This window comes from Gallinula chloropus (genome assembly GCF_964237585.1).
Source record: "Gallinula chloropus genome assembly, chromosome: 2".
In the NCBI taxonomy this organism is placed as follows: Eukaryota; Metazoa; Chordata; class Aves; order Gruiformes; family Rallidae; genus Gallinula; species Gallinula chloropus.
The window spans coordinates 118,060,305-118,077,707 of record NC_140086.1 but is presented as its reverse complement, the minus strand read 5'-3'; the positions used below and the strand labels follow the sequence as shown (position 1 = coordinate 118,077,707).

General features: G+C 39.3%; 1 protein-coding gene across 1 annotated transcript in view; it reads left to right on the top strand.

The window, feature by feature from the left end:
• NEK11 (NIMA related kinase 11) overlaps positions 1 to 17,403 on the top strand; it is a gene marked incomplete at both ends in the record, with an annotated part of 91,914 nt that overhangs the window by 65,533 nt on the left and 8,978 nt on the right. Inside the window, 2 exons of the mRNA XM_084260660.1 lie at positions 3,215 to 3,275; positions 9,111 to 9,207. Coding sequence (XP_084116786.1) covers positions 3,215 to 3,275; positions 9,111 to 9,207 — 158 coding nt within the window. The remainder of the gene's footprint in view (positions 1 to 3,214; positions 3,276 to 9,110; positions 9,208 to 17,403) is intronic.

Here is a 17,403-nt window from a genome sequence, read left to right as displayed (position 1 = left end):
ACAAACAAACACTCAGTTGCCCAGAAAGTCTGCCACAAGATTTTCTTGAAAATAAATTATTGCTCACTTTCATCAGACTCTGAGATAATTTTTTTTTTCTTCTTAGAATGTCTTTTAAAATTTTCATTCAACTTTCATTAATGGTATCATTAAGTGTCAATCAATAGTGGTTTTGAACAGGCAAACTGCTGCTTAGAATTAATGAAGGGCAGAAGATAAAAATAGATTTCTCAATAATGCAGAATAAATTAGGTGTTGGCAGTCAGACTGAGCAGCAACATTCCCTCGTTTCACAGTGACTCAGACAGTGATGACAGCAATGGGTGCTGTAGGCTGGAAAAACTGTCCCACTGGCATGGCTTTTCTCTATCCAACCCCCATCACTATGTGGTTTTGCTCTACCATCAGTCTGTGTGTGCATAGAGCATGAACCTCTGAGAACTGGTCTACATAAACTGACTGGGGAGTACCCCCTGTCAGCTTTTACCTTGTCTGTCTTTTGCTTTTTCTGATGTTGACACCAGGACATACACTTCTGGTAAAGCAGAAGTGTATTTCTGGGCTTTGACATGATCACCTCTACTTGGGAAGTGAGCATAGTTTTTGTTTTTCGCTTTCTCAAGTGAAAAATTCTGCAGTAAATCTGATATCAAAGCAGACTGAACTTAGTTGTGCCGATTTGGACACCTATGTCTGAATTATCTGATTGGAAAAAGCTATGCAGTAAAGGGAAGTAAGCATTTTTATGGAATAATGTTGTCTTGATATAAACATCTAATGTAGGTTAGATGGAATATGCTGAGAGGTCTTTCTCTATGGTGATTATAAAGGGATCTACAGCTATTAGCATGCATGGGACATCATTGTGAATGTCAACAGTTATGTGAGATGAATCCCACTCAAAGGTAGGTGGGATCATGCTAACTATTAATAATAAGCTTCAAATCCTACCAGAATAGATTTGATCTTGCTAGTATACAGCAGGGGTTTGCTTCTGCAGTCATTTGCTTAATACCACAACTCCTACTCCTATGTCTATGATGGGATTCATACTCTTAGACTCTTCCTTCAAAAATACCTTCACAAATTAAGCTTTTGGAGGTATGTTCTAATAAAGAAGTCATATCACTGCAACACAAGATAAGGAGTTGTAAGATATTTATCCACCTAATCTGTAAAAATCTCTCCGTTTTCCAGTGCCAAGATTGTTTTCCCAGTTACCTCTGTGCAGAGAGCACGGAAATGCTGCGGCTGGTGGTGCTCCCTGGTGACCTCATTACTTCAAAGAACGATTAAAAAAAGTTCTGATGTTCATGCAGTAGCACGGGGTCAGAAAAAGTCATCTAATTGAACCACACATTGGGATGTGTAATGTGGAAAGAGTTTGAAGCTATTTATTCAAGCTGTATTAGCCTCCCACGGATGCCAAGACAGACTGAGAAGTAGAGGCCTTACGTGGGATGCAGCACCTCTTCAGTTAAGATAGTAGAGCTAGGCACTGGAATGGTACGATTTTAAAGGTTTAGGATGGAAGCTGAGGTAGCTATTTTTCCCACATCTTTAATATCTTTCAATACAATCTTTCTCATTTTCTGAGATATTTCAATATAGCCTATGTGTTTTCAGCTACATTGTCCAGTTGCAGATGTAGAATTACCATCAGTTTCAGCCCCTAAGCCTGTCTGGACCTCTGATCTTGGCTGTAACATTGGAGTTTAGTGTCCTTTGTCCCTCTCTTTTGGAGCAGAAATGCAGATTGCCAGATTTCAAGAAGCAATTTGCCAATTACTTTTCCAGACCTCTACCTCTTCAAGCCAATGGCTCTTCTCCATATTTTTTTACCCTTGGAACACTGGCTTCTAATTAGAAGGAAAACATGAAAGTGGATGAGGAACTTCCTAAAAAAATTTTAAAATACAGAGCTTAGGAGAGGTTTCCCCTTTAAAAGTTAGGGCTTAGTGAAGCTTTCATTGGCTTTGCTTTAGCTGAGATGCTCATGGATGGTTTTTACTGCAGTTTATCACCTTGTTCTTTGTGTTTTCTTTTAGTGACAATAATAACAAATTCACCCACTTCGTTATGACAAAGTCTACTAATGTGGCACATTAGCTTCCTATTTTCGAGTTCCAGGTTGCTTCTGAGATTGTCAAACCAGATAATCAACTGGCATAAATTATCATCGCTCCAGCAGCTGTGGGTGGTCTGTGTGCTGTCACCCAAAAAATCCTCCACTGGATTCCTAACACGCTCTTTGATGTTGCCTGTTGCTGCTGGAGAGGGGTTTGTTCATTCTGAATGTGAAATATCCAAATATATTGCAGAGTCCCTTGCCTGTGGCTTTGCTTGCTCTCCAAAAATGAGAACTATTAAAGAAATATGTTAATAAATAAGTACATTAAATGAACCAGCTAAAATCCTCTTGGACTGCTAAATCCTAAATACGGATTTTTGGCAGATTCTTCAGCGAGGTCAAGACTTTGTCTTTCAGTTTACAATAGTCAAGAAATGGCTTAAATAGTCAATGGCATGGTGTCAAACATGATAGGGAAGCAGCTTCCAGAAACTCAGAGTCTGAGTTTCTCTTGGACTTTAATAAAATTGTGGTGTTCTTCCTGGAGCACAATCATTACTTAATGGTTAGATCTCTAAATTTCATCTAGGCACACACACAGCATTTCACATGAAAGGTATCATGGCAAAACTCTTCATCAACTGTCTGGTAACAGAACACTTCAATTAGTAGTTTCTAGATATGTAAGTAGATGCAATTACATGAAATGTTAGTATTAATTTGCTTTGGCCAGCTATCATAAGTATAGGAGGTTTTGGCATAGTTAAGAAGTACGTAATATTGTTTTAGGTATTCCAGGACTAAGTGACAATAAAATGCTGGTGTATTTTCAGAGATTGCACACCACCCTCAGTTAGCATATCTTCTTTAAGCTCCAGGCACAGTTGTTCTCCACACTTGTGTTCTGCAAGGAATCTGACATAAATAATTATTTGTATGTAACATCATTCCCAAGCCTGGTATTTCAGGAGAAGAAAACTTAGAAAAAGTCCTGAGTGATGTAGGCTCTTTTTAGTTTGGTGTTGACACTCGTTGGTGTAAGTGTAAGTGATATCCTTTATGCTTGTGGGATCATACCTCTGGTATATAACTATTTATGTTTGTGCTTACACTAATGCTATTTCTTATTTAATTTATCAACAGGACAGTGATATTGAGGCAATGGTCAAGTATTTGGAGAGTGTCCTGGATAACAGCTCATTGGGTGAGATGGTATCTCTTCTTTAAATGTAATAGAAGCAGCTAGTAGCAGTGTGTATTCATCACAGTCCAATTATTTCCATTTTGTAACAAAATAACTCAGAAAGCATGATCTTGAAAATTTCTTCCTTAATCTACTGCAGGGGAGTATAAATATGTCAAAAGAAAAGGCATACACACTTAAGTTGAAAATAATAGAGCCATAAACCATGATGGTCAGAAGTGTGGAATGTTATAACAAAAGCTAATAAAAACTTGGCCTCTGCCATCTTTTCTCCAGAGGAAAATATTTAAGGATATGTAAGATGTTTTATAGTCTTTAGTACTTGCAACAAAAAGAGAATAATTACAATTTTAAAAATTTTCTTAAAAAAGTTTATCCAGGTTTAGGTAAGATTTTATTTTACAGGATCTCATTACAGGTGCAGAAAAATCACTGAGAATTTAGGTTTGCAATTTAATCTTAGAATCTCCTGCATGTTCTCTCTATAAACTTAGTTTGAAAGCCTGGTTTCTCATGTTCTACGTTTAAAAGCTATACCAACAACTTAAGTGAAAGAAGACTATTTATTGAGACCGGCATAGCCACTGTCCTTGAAGGCCACTGGGTTGAACTGTTCCAGCAGCAGCCTGAGTGTGAGTTGTATGAAAGCCCAGCTGAGTTCCCAAAGGCTCCCCTGGCAAGCAGTCTTGCATAGCTGCCTAATTTACACTCAGTCAGGATAAACCTGACTCAGCGTTATTTTATGACTCTTGACACAAGAATGTAGGGGAATCCTCCTTGTAGAGATTCCTCCAGTGCTGTGTTCTCATTCACCCCTGCTGGTGAGCATGGACTGATGTGAAGATAAACTTAAAGAAGAAAAAGGATGAAAGGAAATAATCAAAGCTCTGACCATAATAGTCTTGTAACCACTGAATCATGTCTGGTCACCTCCATGTTCATTGTCAGGGACATCCTTAGGACTAAAAGAAGGAACATGCACATCCAGTTTGTCTTCAGACTAATGAAGATCGCAGGGTCTTCAAATTCTGTACTGATTAATGCATTTGCAGCATCATTGTCTCCAGTGAGTTTGCAGAAGTGGAATTAGGGACAAAATTTAGCTCTATAGTTCAATATTTTGTTCTTTTAATGAAAGAGAGGAATTGTCTTGAGGGGTTCTGGGAATAACCCAGAGTATTAGCCAAAGACAAACAGTAGTATTTTTAGAAATTCTTGGTGTTAAAGGCTATCACACTCCTTTTTCTTTCAGTATTAAGAACAGTGCCTTTTAAAAGTTGTTTTAATCATTAAAGAATCTCTTGACCAGTCTGTGCTGTAACTTAAAGCATTTCTCTGAGCTGGGTTAGTAATTAGGTTTGTATGATCTGTTCCCAACAAATACATATGATGATAATAGGAGAGAAATCTGCTGTGGTCCTTTTATTTTTGTGTGCTCTGTGTCACTGAGGAAGTTTAAACATTTACTGTCTTAAGTTGTTTTGATATCAAGCTACAGAGCTGCATTTGAGTTCACATTTTTATGCTAACATTAATTTATACCTTGCTTTTTCTTCACTGTGTTGCAAATTCACGTTGCGTCAAAATTTTCTGTATACAGTGAATTTTACATAGGTTAAATAGTTGTTCTTTTTGTTCACCCTGCAGCTAATTATATCCACTTTCGGATCTCCATTTCTTTAACTGATAAGTAGCACGTTGGTCACAGCCATGGGAGTGCCAGTATCAGCCCTTGCCATCCCATGACTAAAGTCTTTTACACCTCTTTATCCCTGTTACTCAAAGCAGGTGCTGCTGTACCACCAGGCCTGTATTTCTCTATGTTAACTGGATTTAGTTATAAATATGCCTTTCTACACAGAATACTACAATCCATGTAACAATGCATGTTGTATGATAGAAAACTAGGTGCAAAGAAAATAGCCACAACTACCTTGTCGTTAGAAGAGCTGCTGTTACAGCTTAAGCAATTAAATAAAAGCTCCTGGCAGATCAAGATGAGCTCGGACAAAGCCTGAAGCCTTGCAAACTCATGCCCAAGCGTGTAACCTGGTACTAGCAGTGCCAACACCCTATTACTGGGCTACAGAGCAACAACATCATTTTAATGGCTATTCCTGAAAACAGCATGGATTTCCTGGCCAATAATAGGGCAGGTGCAGAAATTCGGGCTGGCCAGAGTTTCTTGTAGCATCCTGCATTATTGAAGGTATGTTGAAACTGCCATTTCAAGTAGATATGTTGGAGAATATTTGAGTAGAATAAAACTAGAACTTTTTTTTATGTAGCAAGTGCTGGTAAAGATGGTATAATAAATATACATTGTTTTTTCCTGAGGTGGAGGTCTTTTAGTATAAACCTCAGTGTGGAAGGGTAAAAGGACTTTTGAAGTAACTGAGTTTTTCCACAGGGTATTCCCACAGAGTCACTGGGAATACCCAGTGCTTCAGTGTTGTACCAGGCTCATTTTGGGTTGGCTATAGAGCTCCCTGTGGAGTGTATTTGAAGCAAGATAGACCATGCTGATAAAGTTTGAAAAAATGGAGAAATCAGAGAAAAGAACTGTAAAATTAAGGGAAGTTTAAAAACTGATTTTGCACTTTACTAAATCGGATTAGCTTAGAAGAGGAGAACGTTAGAGGCAGTTGGATAGCCTGTATTTTTTTATAAACTCTGGAAAATGCATCTGATTTTAAGGAGCTTTTTAATCTTGTAGAAAAAGGCATTTTAGGATGTCATATGTAGCAGTTAAAGCTGAAGGAAGGAATCCAAAATCCAAACAGATGTCTACGATTCAGTGGAGGTAACTTCACAACATATAATGGCTTACCAAGAGATATGCAGTAGGTGTCTATCACCAATTATTCAGTTGTTAGCAGAACTGTTGGTAAGAATGGCTTTGGGCCATAATGTACGAAAATTCTCACCAGATAATCATAAATGGAAGTACCTGTCAGCCAGAGGATTTGAGGAGGAAGGATGCAGTGGGAACCTCAAACTGGTGCTCCGTGAACTGAGAGGGCAAAGATCTTTTGCCATGTGTCGTTCTCTGCAGTACTGGGCTAGATGCTGTGAGAGTATTTGAAATGCATTTAGAAAGCTGAAAGACTTGGTTTTGAAAAGTCAGCCCTCCTCTTGTTTCATTTGATTTTGTTTACCGAATTGGGGATGATATATTGCATAAAAATGCAACTAGTCACCTAGCCACTTTGTGAAGAAGCATTGTTCCTTGTTCTGTGTTGATGTACAGGTAGGCAAACTGCTCAAAGCTGGGTGCAAAATATATTATCTTTCAGGTAACTGCTTCTAAGAAAATACCTCTGATAGAGGAGTTGGTGTGGGGTATGAATCACCCCAGGAAAAATTTTTGCAGCAACAACATGGAAAGCTCTTAGCAGTGTTCACTGAGAACTCATTTTTAATGACTAACCGCACCTTTGCAGCAAACCTCAATCTGTAGTCCTTGCAGCTGCCATATAGTACCCAGAAAAACATGTTAAATGGAGCAAAAAGATAGATATTGGTTTACATGTAGAGAATAAGTTTAGCTTGGCCAACTGCCAATGTGGGGAACAGACAAAGTACAAATTATTTAGCTTGGAATCCCAGGGAAAAAAAAACCAAACAAGAAGGATGTCTTTAATAATGAAATGTCTGAGGAGAAGGGAATATTGTAGTAATAAATAGATTGAACTAAGCAGAGACTATGCTGAGCTCTTACTAGAGTGACATACGCTGTAATAGTAGTAATACCAGAATTTAGCTTGGGCCTGTGGCTAAATGTACTTGTTTCTTAAGAGAATGCAAAGATTATATTTTCCTTAGACCACTGGTGCTTGGGAGCATCAATTTTTTAACTTTTGAAGCCCCAAAGCCTCACATCTGGACCTTAATTCTAAGAGGGGAGGAGCGTGCCACCACATAAGTCATGAGCATTGCTTTTCACAGCACTTAGGGTTTCCTCAGGGCTGCCCTGATGACAACAGCAATTTCCCATGCTGCTAAAGCAATTGAATGCTTACAGACCCCATGTTAAAATGTATGGATATGCATGTGTGGTGTTATGCAAGTGATCATGAAATGGTTTTTTGCATCAGTGGGTGAAGTTCTTGGTCACTAGTAAGAACTGAACTTGTCATTTTTCATCTTTTAAACTGTTAGCTCTACCTCAGTTGTAATACTTAGGCACCAGTCAACTGTTAGCCATTAGCTGTAAACAAAAATTAGGAAAATATTTTTAAAAGTCAAATAATTTGTTCATAGCCAGATAGCAGATTCAAGAATCTGTTTCTTCTGTGATGTCTCTCCATGCCTGCTTCCTGTCTTCTGAATCCAGCAAAGCTCTGAATTCACCAGGTACTTACTGTAAGCAATTTAGTAGGATCCCTCAACGTAGGAAGTTTTTATCTCAATATGCAGCCTTATGTGATAAGGATAGGAGTTTAACTCTTGGGAAAGCCATGATTACTCATTCCAGAGAAGCATTCAGTGCTCTCTGGGGTTTCTGTACTGCTCATAGCAGGAAGGCAGCTGCATGCTCCCACTGGCTGTATGTGATCCATGTTAACACAATCCAAGTTAAACCCCAGCTGAGTCCACACTGAAAACCCCTGCAAGGAGGGGAGTATGTGTTCATTGAGAGAAGTCACTGTGTTAAAGTATTGTGTGGCTCTTGGATTGTTCACATCCTATGCAGAGCCCTCCCGTGTTTGTTCAAAACTTGTCCTGTGTGCCACAGCCCACACATTTAAGCAGGATCCAGTTTCACCACGACACATATTCTTCTCTTCTGGCAAGTGAAATCCTAATGCCAAATATTTTGCAAGAAGAAACTAAAGTAGCTGCTTTGTTTAGTTTAGCAAACTGGAAGCCGAAATAGGATCCCTGTTTCCAATTACTAAGAAATGAAAGGAGTATGCAAAAGGGAGGAGGAGAGCTGAGTAAGCCAAAGAAAAGGACTGGCACGTGGGAAAAATGGGTATCAGCTGGCCAAGAGAGAAGTTTTGTCAGGAAATTCGAGGAGAAATTTTAGCCACCAGCCATAGTGAGGCTCTGGGTTGTCTTCCAATGGGACCAAACACGTCAATAAATAAATAAATTCCTTAGGTTAAGCAGGGACTTGAGTGATGGAATAGCAACATGAAATTACAGGATATTTGGGCTGACTATCCTGACAGTCCTCTGTGATTCAGCACTTCTGCATTCCTGTGGATGCATAGCGCAGTGGTCCTGAAATACTGCAATAGCCACAAGGCCTGCAAACAGAGAGTGTGTGTGTGTAGATGTATATTTCATACATATGTATGCATGTGTATATATATATTTACATATATTGGTATGAGCTTTTAATATATATAAATACATACATAAAAAGAGTACCTTAGTCTGAAGGGAAAACGATGTCATAATTAAATACAGTAATAATTGAGCTGAAGGAGAGACTTGCCTGTTAGGAAGAAGGCTCTCACTCCTATAAATAAATTTAGAAACAATGAAGGAAAATACATATTGTCTAAGCAAATTTCATTTTGTTGAATATTTATCTGTCCCAGCACTTCCTCAAGTGACTGTCCTTTCTGTTGTAATGTAATTCCCTGTATGCTACACAGAAGGGAGATTGTTGTTACAATTCTGGTGCCTTTAAGCTATAAATCTACTTGTCCCTTAGAAAGGAGTTGCCCTTAATGTGCATTTAATAATCTAATTCATCTTTAATTAATGTGGCACTACCTTGTGAGAAGCAGGAATAGTCTTCCTTCTGACTGCCCTTGGCTCTGCAATAGAGCTCAGGGGATGAAGGTGAATAAGGTTATGTGTCTGTGCATTGATTTGTAGGCTCGGGGACTGTCACCGGAGTGTCTCCAGGGGTGCCCCAGGGATTCAGAGCTCTCAACAGCACTATGGCTGAGACCAAACTGGAACGCATGAGGGAGTAAGTAGCATATTTATTTGTTACCGATACTCAGACAAGAGGATGGATTTGGAAAACTGCAGAACACAGCAAAGAAAACCATGTGGCTTTTCCCCACCCCAAAAAATCCCTTCAGCAAAAAGTAGTGGATGGTATTCTTTACAGATTGGATGCTTACTTGCCTCCACAGAGAATGAAGGTTGAATGTCTTCTCAATGTTTATTCATAATCTGCACTGTCACCCTTCCAGGATCTAGTTTGCCTTCACTACTGTCAGTGTTGTTTTGAACTCTGTTTTCTGTATTAGCTCAGCACGTGCCCATAAATCACCTGCTGATATCCATGTTCCCTCCCTGTTTGCTCCCTCACTCACACTTATTCTTGCTCAGAATGAAAGACTAATGAATTTGTTTCCCATGATGATATGACAGTTTAAACCAAACATGGTTGCTGCAGTTGGCTGGGATTTTGAGATGAGGTAGAGGAATTTACATGTGCAGCTCCCTTTGAAACTCATTGTCTAATTGCTTTCAGCATTATTGAAACCCCATCTTTATTAATAGAAATTTCAGTCTTAACAAAAGAAAGACAAAGACCTGTGCTTCTTTCTAGAATGTAATGGTTAATGTATCTTGAGCTTTCATCTTGATTCAGTAATTTCTGGTCTTCCAAGATTTATTGCACCCTAAATTAGGTACTGATCTGATAATCATAATGCTATGTCTTTTATCTGAACTCAAATTTTCTTTGCAGTGTTGCAACATTCAACTGTTCTCAGATTAAAAACTCTTTAAAAAAGGGCAGTTTTCTCTTGTGTGGGTGGACAGAGCCAACAATATCATGGATGTTATCAGAATACAAATGCTAGCAGTTATTTAAGTGAATCCCCTAGAGGAAATGAACGTAATCACTGTTTTAAACAAACTCCAGTGCCAAACGTAACGTGTTCAAGGGGAATACCAATCAGGTTTACTCCTGATAGTTATGATATTTCAAGGTGCAGCAGCTCCTAGGGCCTCACTTCATGACTTAGACTTCATTGTGCAACCAGACAGTGGGTCTCAGCCTGCCACTCTGATTGCTTTCCATTCCGTTTTCATGGAAAGTGCTTATAAAAACCCCCATGTCACGTTGTGCCAACTAGTTGCAAAGTGAGGTTGCTTAGTCAAAAGGCCTACTAATCTTACAGCCTTCACCTCATGCTTACAGGATAAACCTTAACTCTGAACTTCGTGGTCACTGTATTTAGGGCTGAGGTATGATTAAATTGCTTCTTTCAGATTCTGTTTTTTTCAGTGCTGTTTCATGGCTCTCACGGTTTGTTGACTGATAGTAAAAGCATGTAAGGGTGGCTAAAGGCTGAAACATGTGGAAGTGCTCTTATACGATCCATTGGAAATGTCACATTTCAGAATAGTTTATAAACTAGCCATGTGCTAATTAAAAGCCTGATTAACTGCTGTAATTCACATTTAATTCATTAGACTTCTGGTTTTGGAACACTTCCCTAGTCATTCAATTCCTGAATGAGAACAGTCAGCTGGGTTTGTAGGCCAAAAGATTGGCCCAGCCAGCATCTTGAGAACTTCCAGCCGACCATACCCATGAACGAATTTCAATTTACATTCGTTAAGAGAACAAATTAAGGGGGAAGGGGCTGTTTTGAGGGTGATGGTTGTAAATAAAGGTACAGATCTCCTTTTGTGCACTATAATAGCTACTTTAAAGAAGTCTATCAAAATATTTAGTTGGGTTATTGCCCTTTCTCTTAAACATACTGTGACCTTTGTGTTTTCTGAATATGTAAAAGTGAATGAATATGTTAAGTTATTGTAAACTAAGGTGTTAAGGAAATGAGTGAGCGTAATACCCAGCACACACAAGTGTGAGATCCTTGCAGCGTCTCACATGTGGCCCATCTGCACACAGAGCACAGCTGGGGAGTTTTCTGTGTTGAGAAGGAAGTGCATGTAGCTGCAGAATGGTGCCTCAAGCCTCGGCTGCTCTGCTTCTGCCTCAGCAAACTTCTCATGTTGTACTTCATCCACAGAGCAGTGCTGCTTAGGCAAGACTAATATAATTTAAACTTGTGTTCTTCAGTGTTACTCAACAAGTCACAAGGTTACAGTGGGGTCTTTCAGCTGACAGGTTCTAATCAAAGAGAGAATTGGGGGGGGGGGGGTTTAAAGAAACCAACTAGCTGAAATTCTTATGAGGAATCAAGAAAGAAGAGCAGTGGAGACCATGTGGAAGTGCAGTGGGATCTGTGTAGGTGGCAAGTCACCATAGAAGCAGAAGTAGGAAGGTTTGGGATTGGTGCCATTTTCAGATGCTGGTGGTAGATTCACATAAAGCAGCACGGAGTCTAGCAGCAAAAAGGCCTTTTAGCCATTTTTAATTGACACATGACTGATACGGACGTGCAAACAACTGCAGCAGGACAGTCACTTGACCAGTTGCAATGTGCTCATTGCTTGAGTCATTGCAGTGTGCTACACTGAATGTGCTCTTTGACAGAGACTTGCTGTTTGTCAGTATACCAATTCAGGTAGATTCTACTGTATTCTTATGCAGGGCTCTATACCTATATCCATAAGAGGGAAGTTGTGGTAAAAGTCCTTACAGGGATGTAGAAGGAAGCCACGATGTTCTTGAATATGGCAGGTAGGAATCCTTTGTCTTAAAAACCCCAACACTCAGGGCTTAACCTGTAGACAGCCTGTTAGCATTTATTTCAGCCACCAACTTCCTTCATTACAGTCTCTGAATATTTTGCCTAGCATCTTGTTTCCAATTCCCATTACACTCTATTCCAGCATTTTGAATTGCTGTCCTGTCAGTAAAAGTCATGATAAAATCACATACTCCAGTGACAACAATTTCTAGTTTGTTATACTTGGTATAAATATCCATTATAAAGTTTCTAGCAGCAGTGATTTAACTTTACCTTTCAAGTGGAGTTCATTCTCTCCACGGAAAATTCTACTTCAGTGCTAAGCATTTCAATACTGGGATTTTCTGCAGTGTTGATAAGAAGTCTCTGTTTCTTGAATGAGCTCACTCAAAGGTAAGCTCAGCTTTTTCTCATTATGTTCCTTCCCAGCCTTGCATGCTAACAGTGGGTAACTTAGGCAAATCCTTAAATTCCTTATATTGGGATTTTAGCCTGAGGAATTCTGAAAGATGCAGCAAACAGGAGAATCTGTTTCTTCTCATGGCCACCATCATTTAATTCTCACGGTGGTGGTTGCCATCCGTGGTACTGGGTAGTTTACAGTAAGAGAGGTGGACCCGACTTGTTCAGAGCTATAGCTGAAAAAGTTTTTCCACTTCTTTTCAGCTTACTCTACCTTATTCTGAGGCCCTTCTTTCCAAGGTTTTGACCACCTCAGTCACAGTTAGACCACAGTGAGGGGCCTAGAAAAAGGACAGGAGCTTGGTGGAAAGTCTTTTGATGTATGCTTGACATCTCAAGTCTGTGCAGGGTTTCATGATCTAAAGTGGAAAATCAAAGGCAAGAAATAAGACAAGAGTGTAACAAAAATTTGTGGAAAAGAACAAGCCTTATTAGGAGTTTCAGTGCAGTTTGCTATAGTTACTATTACATGTCCCTATGGTATCAAGTATTTGTATTCCAGATGTCCAGTGAGTGGAGGCTTCCTCTTGCAGTGTCTTCAGCACTCTACTCAAAATTAATTTCTTGGCTTTATAAAAATCAGGATTTGTTTTTTACAGAGTAAGACTAGTTTTTGAATGATGGAATGGCTATGGAATAGAATGCATAACTTCTGCTCTCTTTCCCAAAAATATAAAGAGAAATAGAAACATAGGAAATGAAGAAAAAATCTTGTACAGAGTGTTTTGTGCTCCTTTGTGGAGGTGTCCATGAATATATTCAGTGAGTCATTTTAATAGCCATGAACTTTAATATGCAGTTCAGAATTCAATGAAGTATATGTCAGTAAAAGGAAAAGGCTTTTATGCCCCAAATTTTAAGTAAATTAAAATCCTTCAGCACAGCAGTAAGCACCTCTTAGCCAGTCCCTGAAGTCTTACACACAGCAGCATACGATGATCAGGCAAAAGACTTCATCATCACCTGCTGAGTGCAAGTAAAGCCGTCTTTCAGAAGTCATGGAGAAAAGGCTTTTGGTGATATTTTTATTCTGTTCCCGTGAATGCTTATAACACTGTTGCTTTAGACTCATGAGCAGTATGCATATATGCTTGTGCTTGTGACATTGGCATCAAATGTATCGTTTATCTTAAAAATTCAGAAAGAAAGGTCATATTGAAGTCATTGAATAAGTGCTGGATAATTTTTAATATAAGCAGTCCTAAAAATGCATAGAGAAGACTTTTTGTACATTTATTTCTGCACATTTTTGAATTACTGTGGTAAAGAAACTAGTTATTTAATTTAGTGTTTTATTAGATGCTGGTTTAACCTTCCTAAAGGCCAGCTCTGAGCCTTCTGAAACTCATTTTGTAACTGACATCACTGAGGGCAGCTTTGGGTAAAGACAAAAGCAACAAATATAGAAAAGTTAATTGGGCTTTTAGACTTCCATTAAAAAAATTCTCATTGACCTTCTAATTGCCATTGACTGTCATGTTGAAGGTGTCATTATGTAAACATGCATGAGGAATAAATTGTCTTCTCACAGACAAAAGGCATGCTTGGTAAGGAAGTTTATTGACACTGTCTGAGCTATGACTCGTTTTTGAAGATGAGTGGAGGATGTTATTCTTGAGAGTATTGATCCTGGAATGTTTTCGAGCATGAAATTTCCTCTTACACAGACCACAGTTGTTCTGTTCAACATTCCATTTTCTGGTAATAGTTTCTGTCTGGTGATTCCAGGACATCTTAGAGCATAACTATAGGTTTTTGCTTGTCATGGGCTAAGCCAAAATATTACTTACATATCCATCCTCCTTGTCACAGTCTTTCTCAAACCTCATGTTTAAAGGTCAGTCTCCATCTCTCGATTGTTTAAGGCAAATAAACTCACTATGGAAACACATCAAACATCTTAACCCATGAGTTTCTCTTTCTTTTACTGTTAATCTATTTCACTATAATTGTATACTTACTTTCTGGATCCAGATTTGAAGGTCTGAAGTATTTTGGTTTTTCTGTCTGGTTTAGAAACAAGTGAAGTTGACACTATAGTAAAACTCACCAGGAACTCTAGGAGAATTCAACCCGCCTGTACGTGACCGAGCTGGGAAACTTGGTTCTTGGCTCCTGTCAGGTAGAAGTATGTGAATGTTTCTGGTTTGTGAGCTGTTAGTGTCCCAGTGCAACAACTGAGAGGGAAAGTGGGAATGGGTAAATCCTGGCCTCTTCCTGCCTAAGAAGAAATGAAGGTGAGCGAGGCAGTTGCTACTGCGCCAGTGTAGGAGTCTTCTGCAGCAGATGTGGTAGTCTCCCCTCAAGGCTAAAGCTGGAGCTGACATTCTACTTCCCCAGGCATTTTCTGTGGGTCTTCATTCACCTCCTTCCTGCTGTCTATGCTTTTCCCCTTTCCACAGCAAGACCTGGCTGCCTCTCTTGTTGTCTTGACCCTCTGCCTTCTGCTATGTAGTTTGGACGGCTACCCAGGAAGGGAAAAGTAGGCAAAATCTCAGAGCACCCAAAGAGGCAAAATTCCACTCACTTCCAAAAGGACTGAGGCATCCTGGAGATGGTTATCCTGTGAGTATCTTCCTGATGATAGTTTGATAGCTACTGCTCAATTTCTGGTGAGATCCTAATCTTCAGGACTCCTCTAGAGTGCTACCCTGGTTGTCTTTCAGATCACATGCACATAGTATTTCATCCTTACATTAGGAACAGTGTGATCCCTGGTATCCAGATGCATCAAATCACATCTTCAAGATCAGAGCTGTACATGGGGAGAGACGTGAAAGTGTGTGTTAATTCAGACCCTGCATAGCTTCCATCCAAGAAATAAGCCAAAATACTTGGCAAGATCCAGTTTTCTCCAGAAATGGTCCATTACAAGTGGCTTCTTTTCTACCTAATGCATGCAGAGTCACACAGAAAGTAATGGCAACTGAAATAAGCAAGCTCAGGTTTCACACTTGCAGGTTGAATCTGTCTTCCTACTGTAACAGGACAGAAGTTCTCTACGTTTGAGTTGGAAATTATGACATCTTTAAAACAAACAAGAGAAGTTCATTCCATGTGCCTGGACTTTTACAGCTGTTTGCTTTCAAATTTAGTGGTGGTTCAGCTTTAGCCCCTCCTTTGCAACAAACTCCAATATACCTGAGCTCAGCAAAAGTTGCAAGCAATCCATAATTCAGTTGGTAGATGGGGGTGTACTGATTATATAGATCTTGGTGTGTTGCCCTGCCAGCTCCAAGCAATGTAGGAATTGAACAGCTGCTACTGAAAAGTTGTTGGTGACAACAGTATGTTTTACCAATTGATTTTTTGTTTGCTTTTGAGGATAGTGTGTATGTATTGCCCCAGCCTGGTGACTATGGAAAGTGGAATTAATGTATTAAAATCCTAAATCAGTAATCCAAATGTTCTTGGGTTTTCAACCAGTCTGTAGTACAGAATATACTTTGGTTTCTCTGAAATACCCTCTGGTATGAAGCCCCTAGCTATGTAGCCTAAAATAAATCTGTGCTAGGTTATTTGCTGTGTCTTGGTGTAAAACTGGCCACAAATACTGATGTTTAGTTGCTTTGTTTCTTGTCCTAGTAAATGTGCCAAAGATTAAGGACCCAGTTCAGCAAAGGTCTTCAGCAGGTACACGTTAAACACAAGTAGTCCATTGTCTTCAGAAAGGCAATAGATGCCTAATGTTATGCAAATATTCAACTGCCTGGTTTAGGCATTGAACAGAGTAGCAGCCCACGACACAGTCCAATTCTAACCACCTTCCCTAGGTGTCTATGAACGTCTCTGGGGTCTCTTTGTGGAAAGACACAGGATAGGTCAGAGTATCTGTTTTAGGCTCCTATTCTGAATTTACCAGTAAGAATTCTGATTGTTTCTTCCTAGTGCCAAAAGTGTTGGCTGATAAAGTAAGTATATAAAATTAGGCAGGATGATCATTCACCTTGCTTTTACCTGTACTTGTATTTCTTGCAAATCATGGAGACACTTAGTTCTGCTCCTCTCTAGCCTGCATCTAGGGATGGGAAGAGCACGTCACCTGCCAATGTCATCATTTCAGCAGTTCTTAGCAGTGTTACTTAGCACTTTGAATGAATAAAAAGATCAAACCTAGTAGGTACAGTGAGTGTATCTGTTAGCTAACATACAAAAGGGCACAATTAAACTTTGAAATATTTTCTTGGGGTGCTCATCCTGGTGCTCATTTTACATGTTACTTAAACCTCAGGTCCAACCCTTAGCGTATAAGATTTTGTGAATTTACTTAGCTATTTTTAAAAAGCTCAGACTCTTTCACTTTCTCTACTGAACTGTGTTTCATAGATCCACGAGCTGTTCTGTAATCCTGAATTTTTAAGAATTGCTTTTACAGTGGACAGTAATGTCATAATTGCTTTAGCACTAGTTTTTATCCAGTAACAAAATACGTAAAGTTGTAAGTGTAGACTCATTTTAAAACATCAAGTAGCCAGTATCACTCAAAACATTAGGAGAATTTGACTAATACATGTTTTTGTTTTCCACAAAAAGCCTGGTTTCCCTAGTTTCTCGTGCTGTGCATACATAATACATAAATAGAGCTGTTCCATTCTCTAGTGCCTTGATTTTGTCAATGGTTTGCAAATGTGAGAAACCTTTCATGTGGCATTAATTATATAGTCTATTTTCAATATAGAACCACTTGGAGAATCTTGATTAGACATGTATACTAGATGCAGCGTTGTGACCTTGGGAGGTTTGACGCCTTGGGAGGAAAGAGGCATTTAGGAGGAATACAGGTAGGGAACATGCTAAGGGCATTCACCAAACCCTTGCCAGGGCTGCTGATGTTTCCTGATTTGTGCATCGCTCCTGTTTTCATCTGCTCCCTGCTCTAACACTGTGCTTGTCTGTAACACACATCTGTCCTTTTCCTTCTTTCCTTCACCATGCCTTTTCTCAGTCATCATCTAGTGATTAATTTCTTTTGTATACATAAGTCATTAAGGTGTACCTCTCATATTCCCCATGTGGAAGAAAGTGAGCAATGCAGAGTTGGTATCATAAAATATAGCCCATGGGGTAGAACACCAGAGACT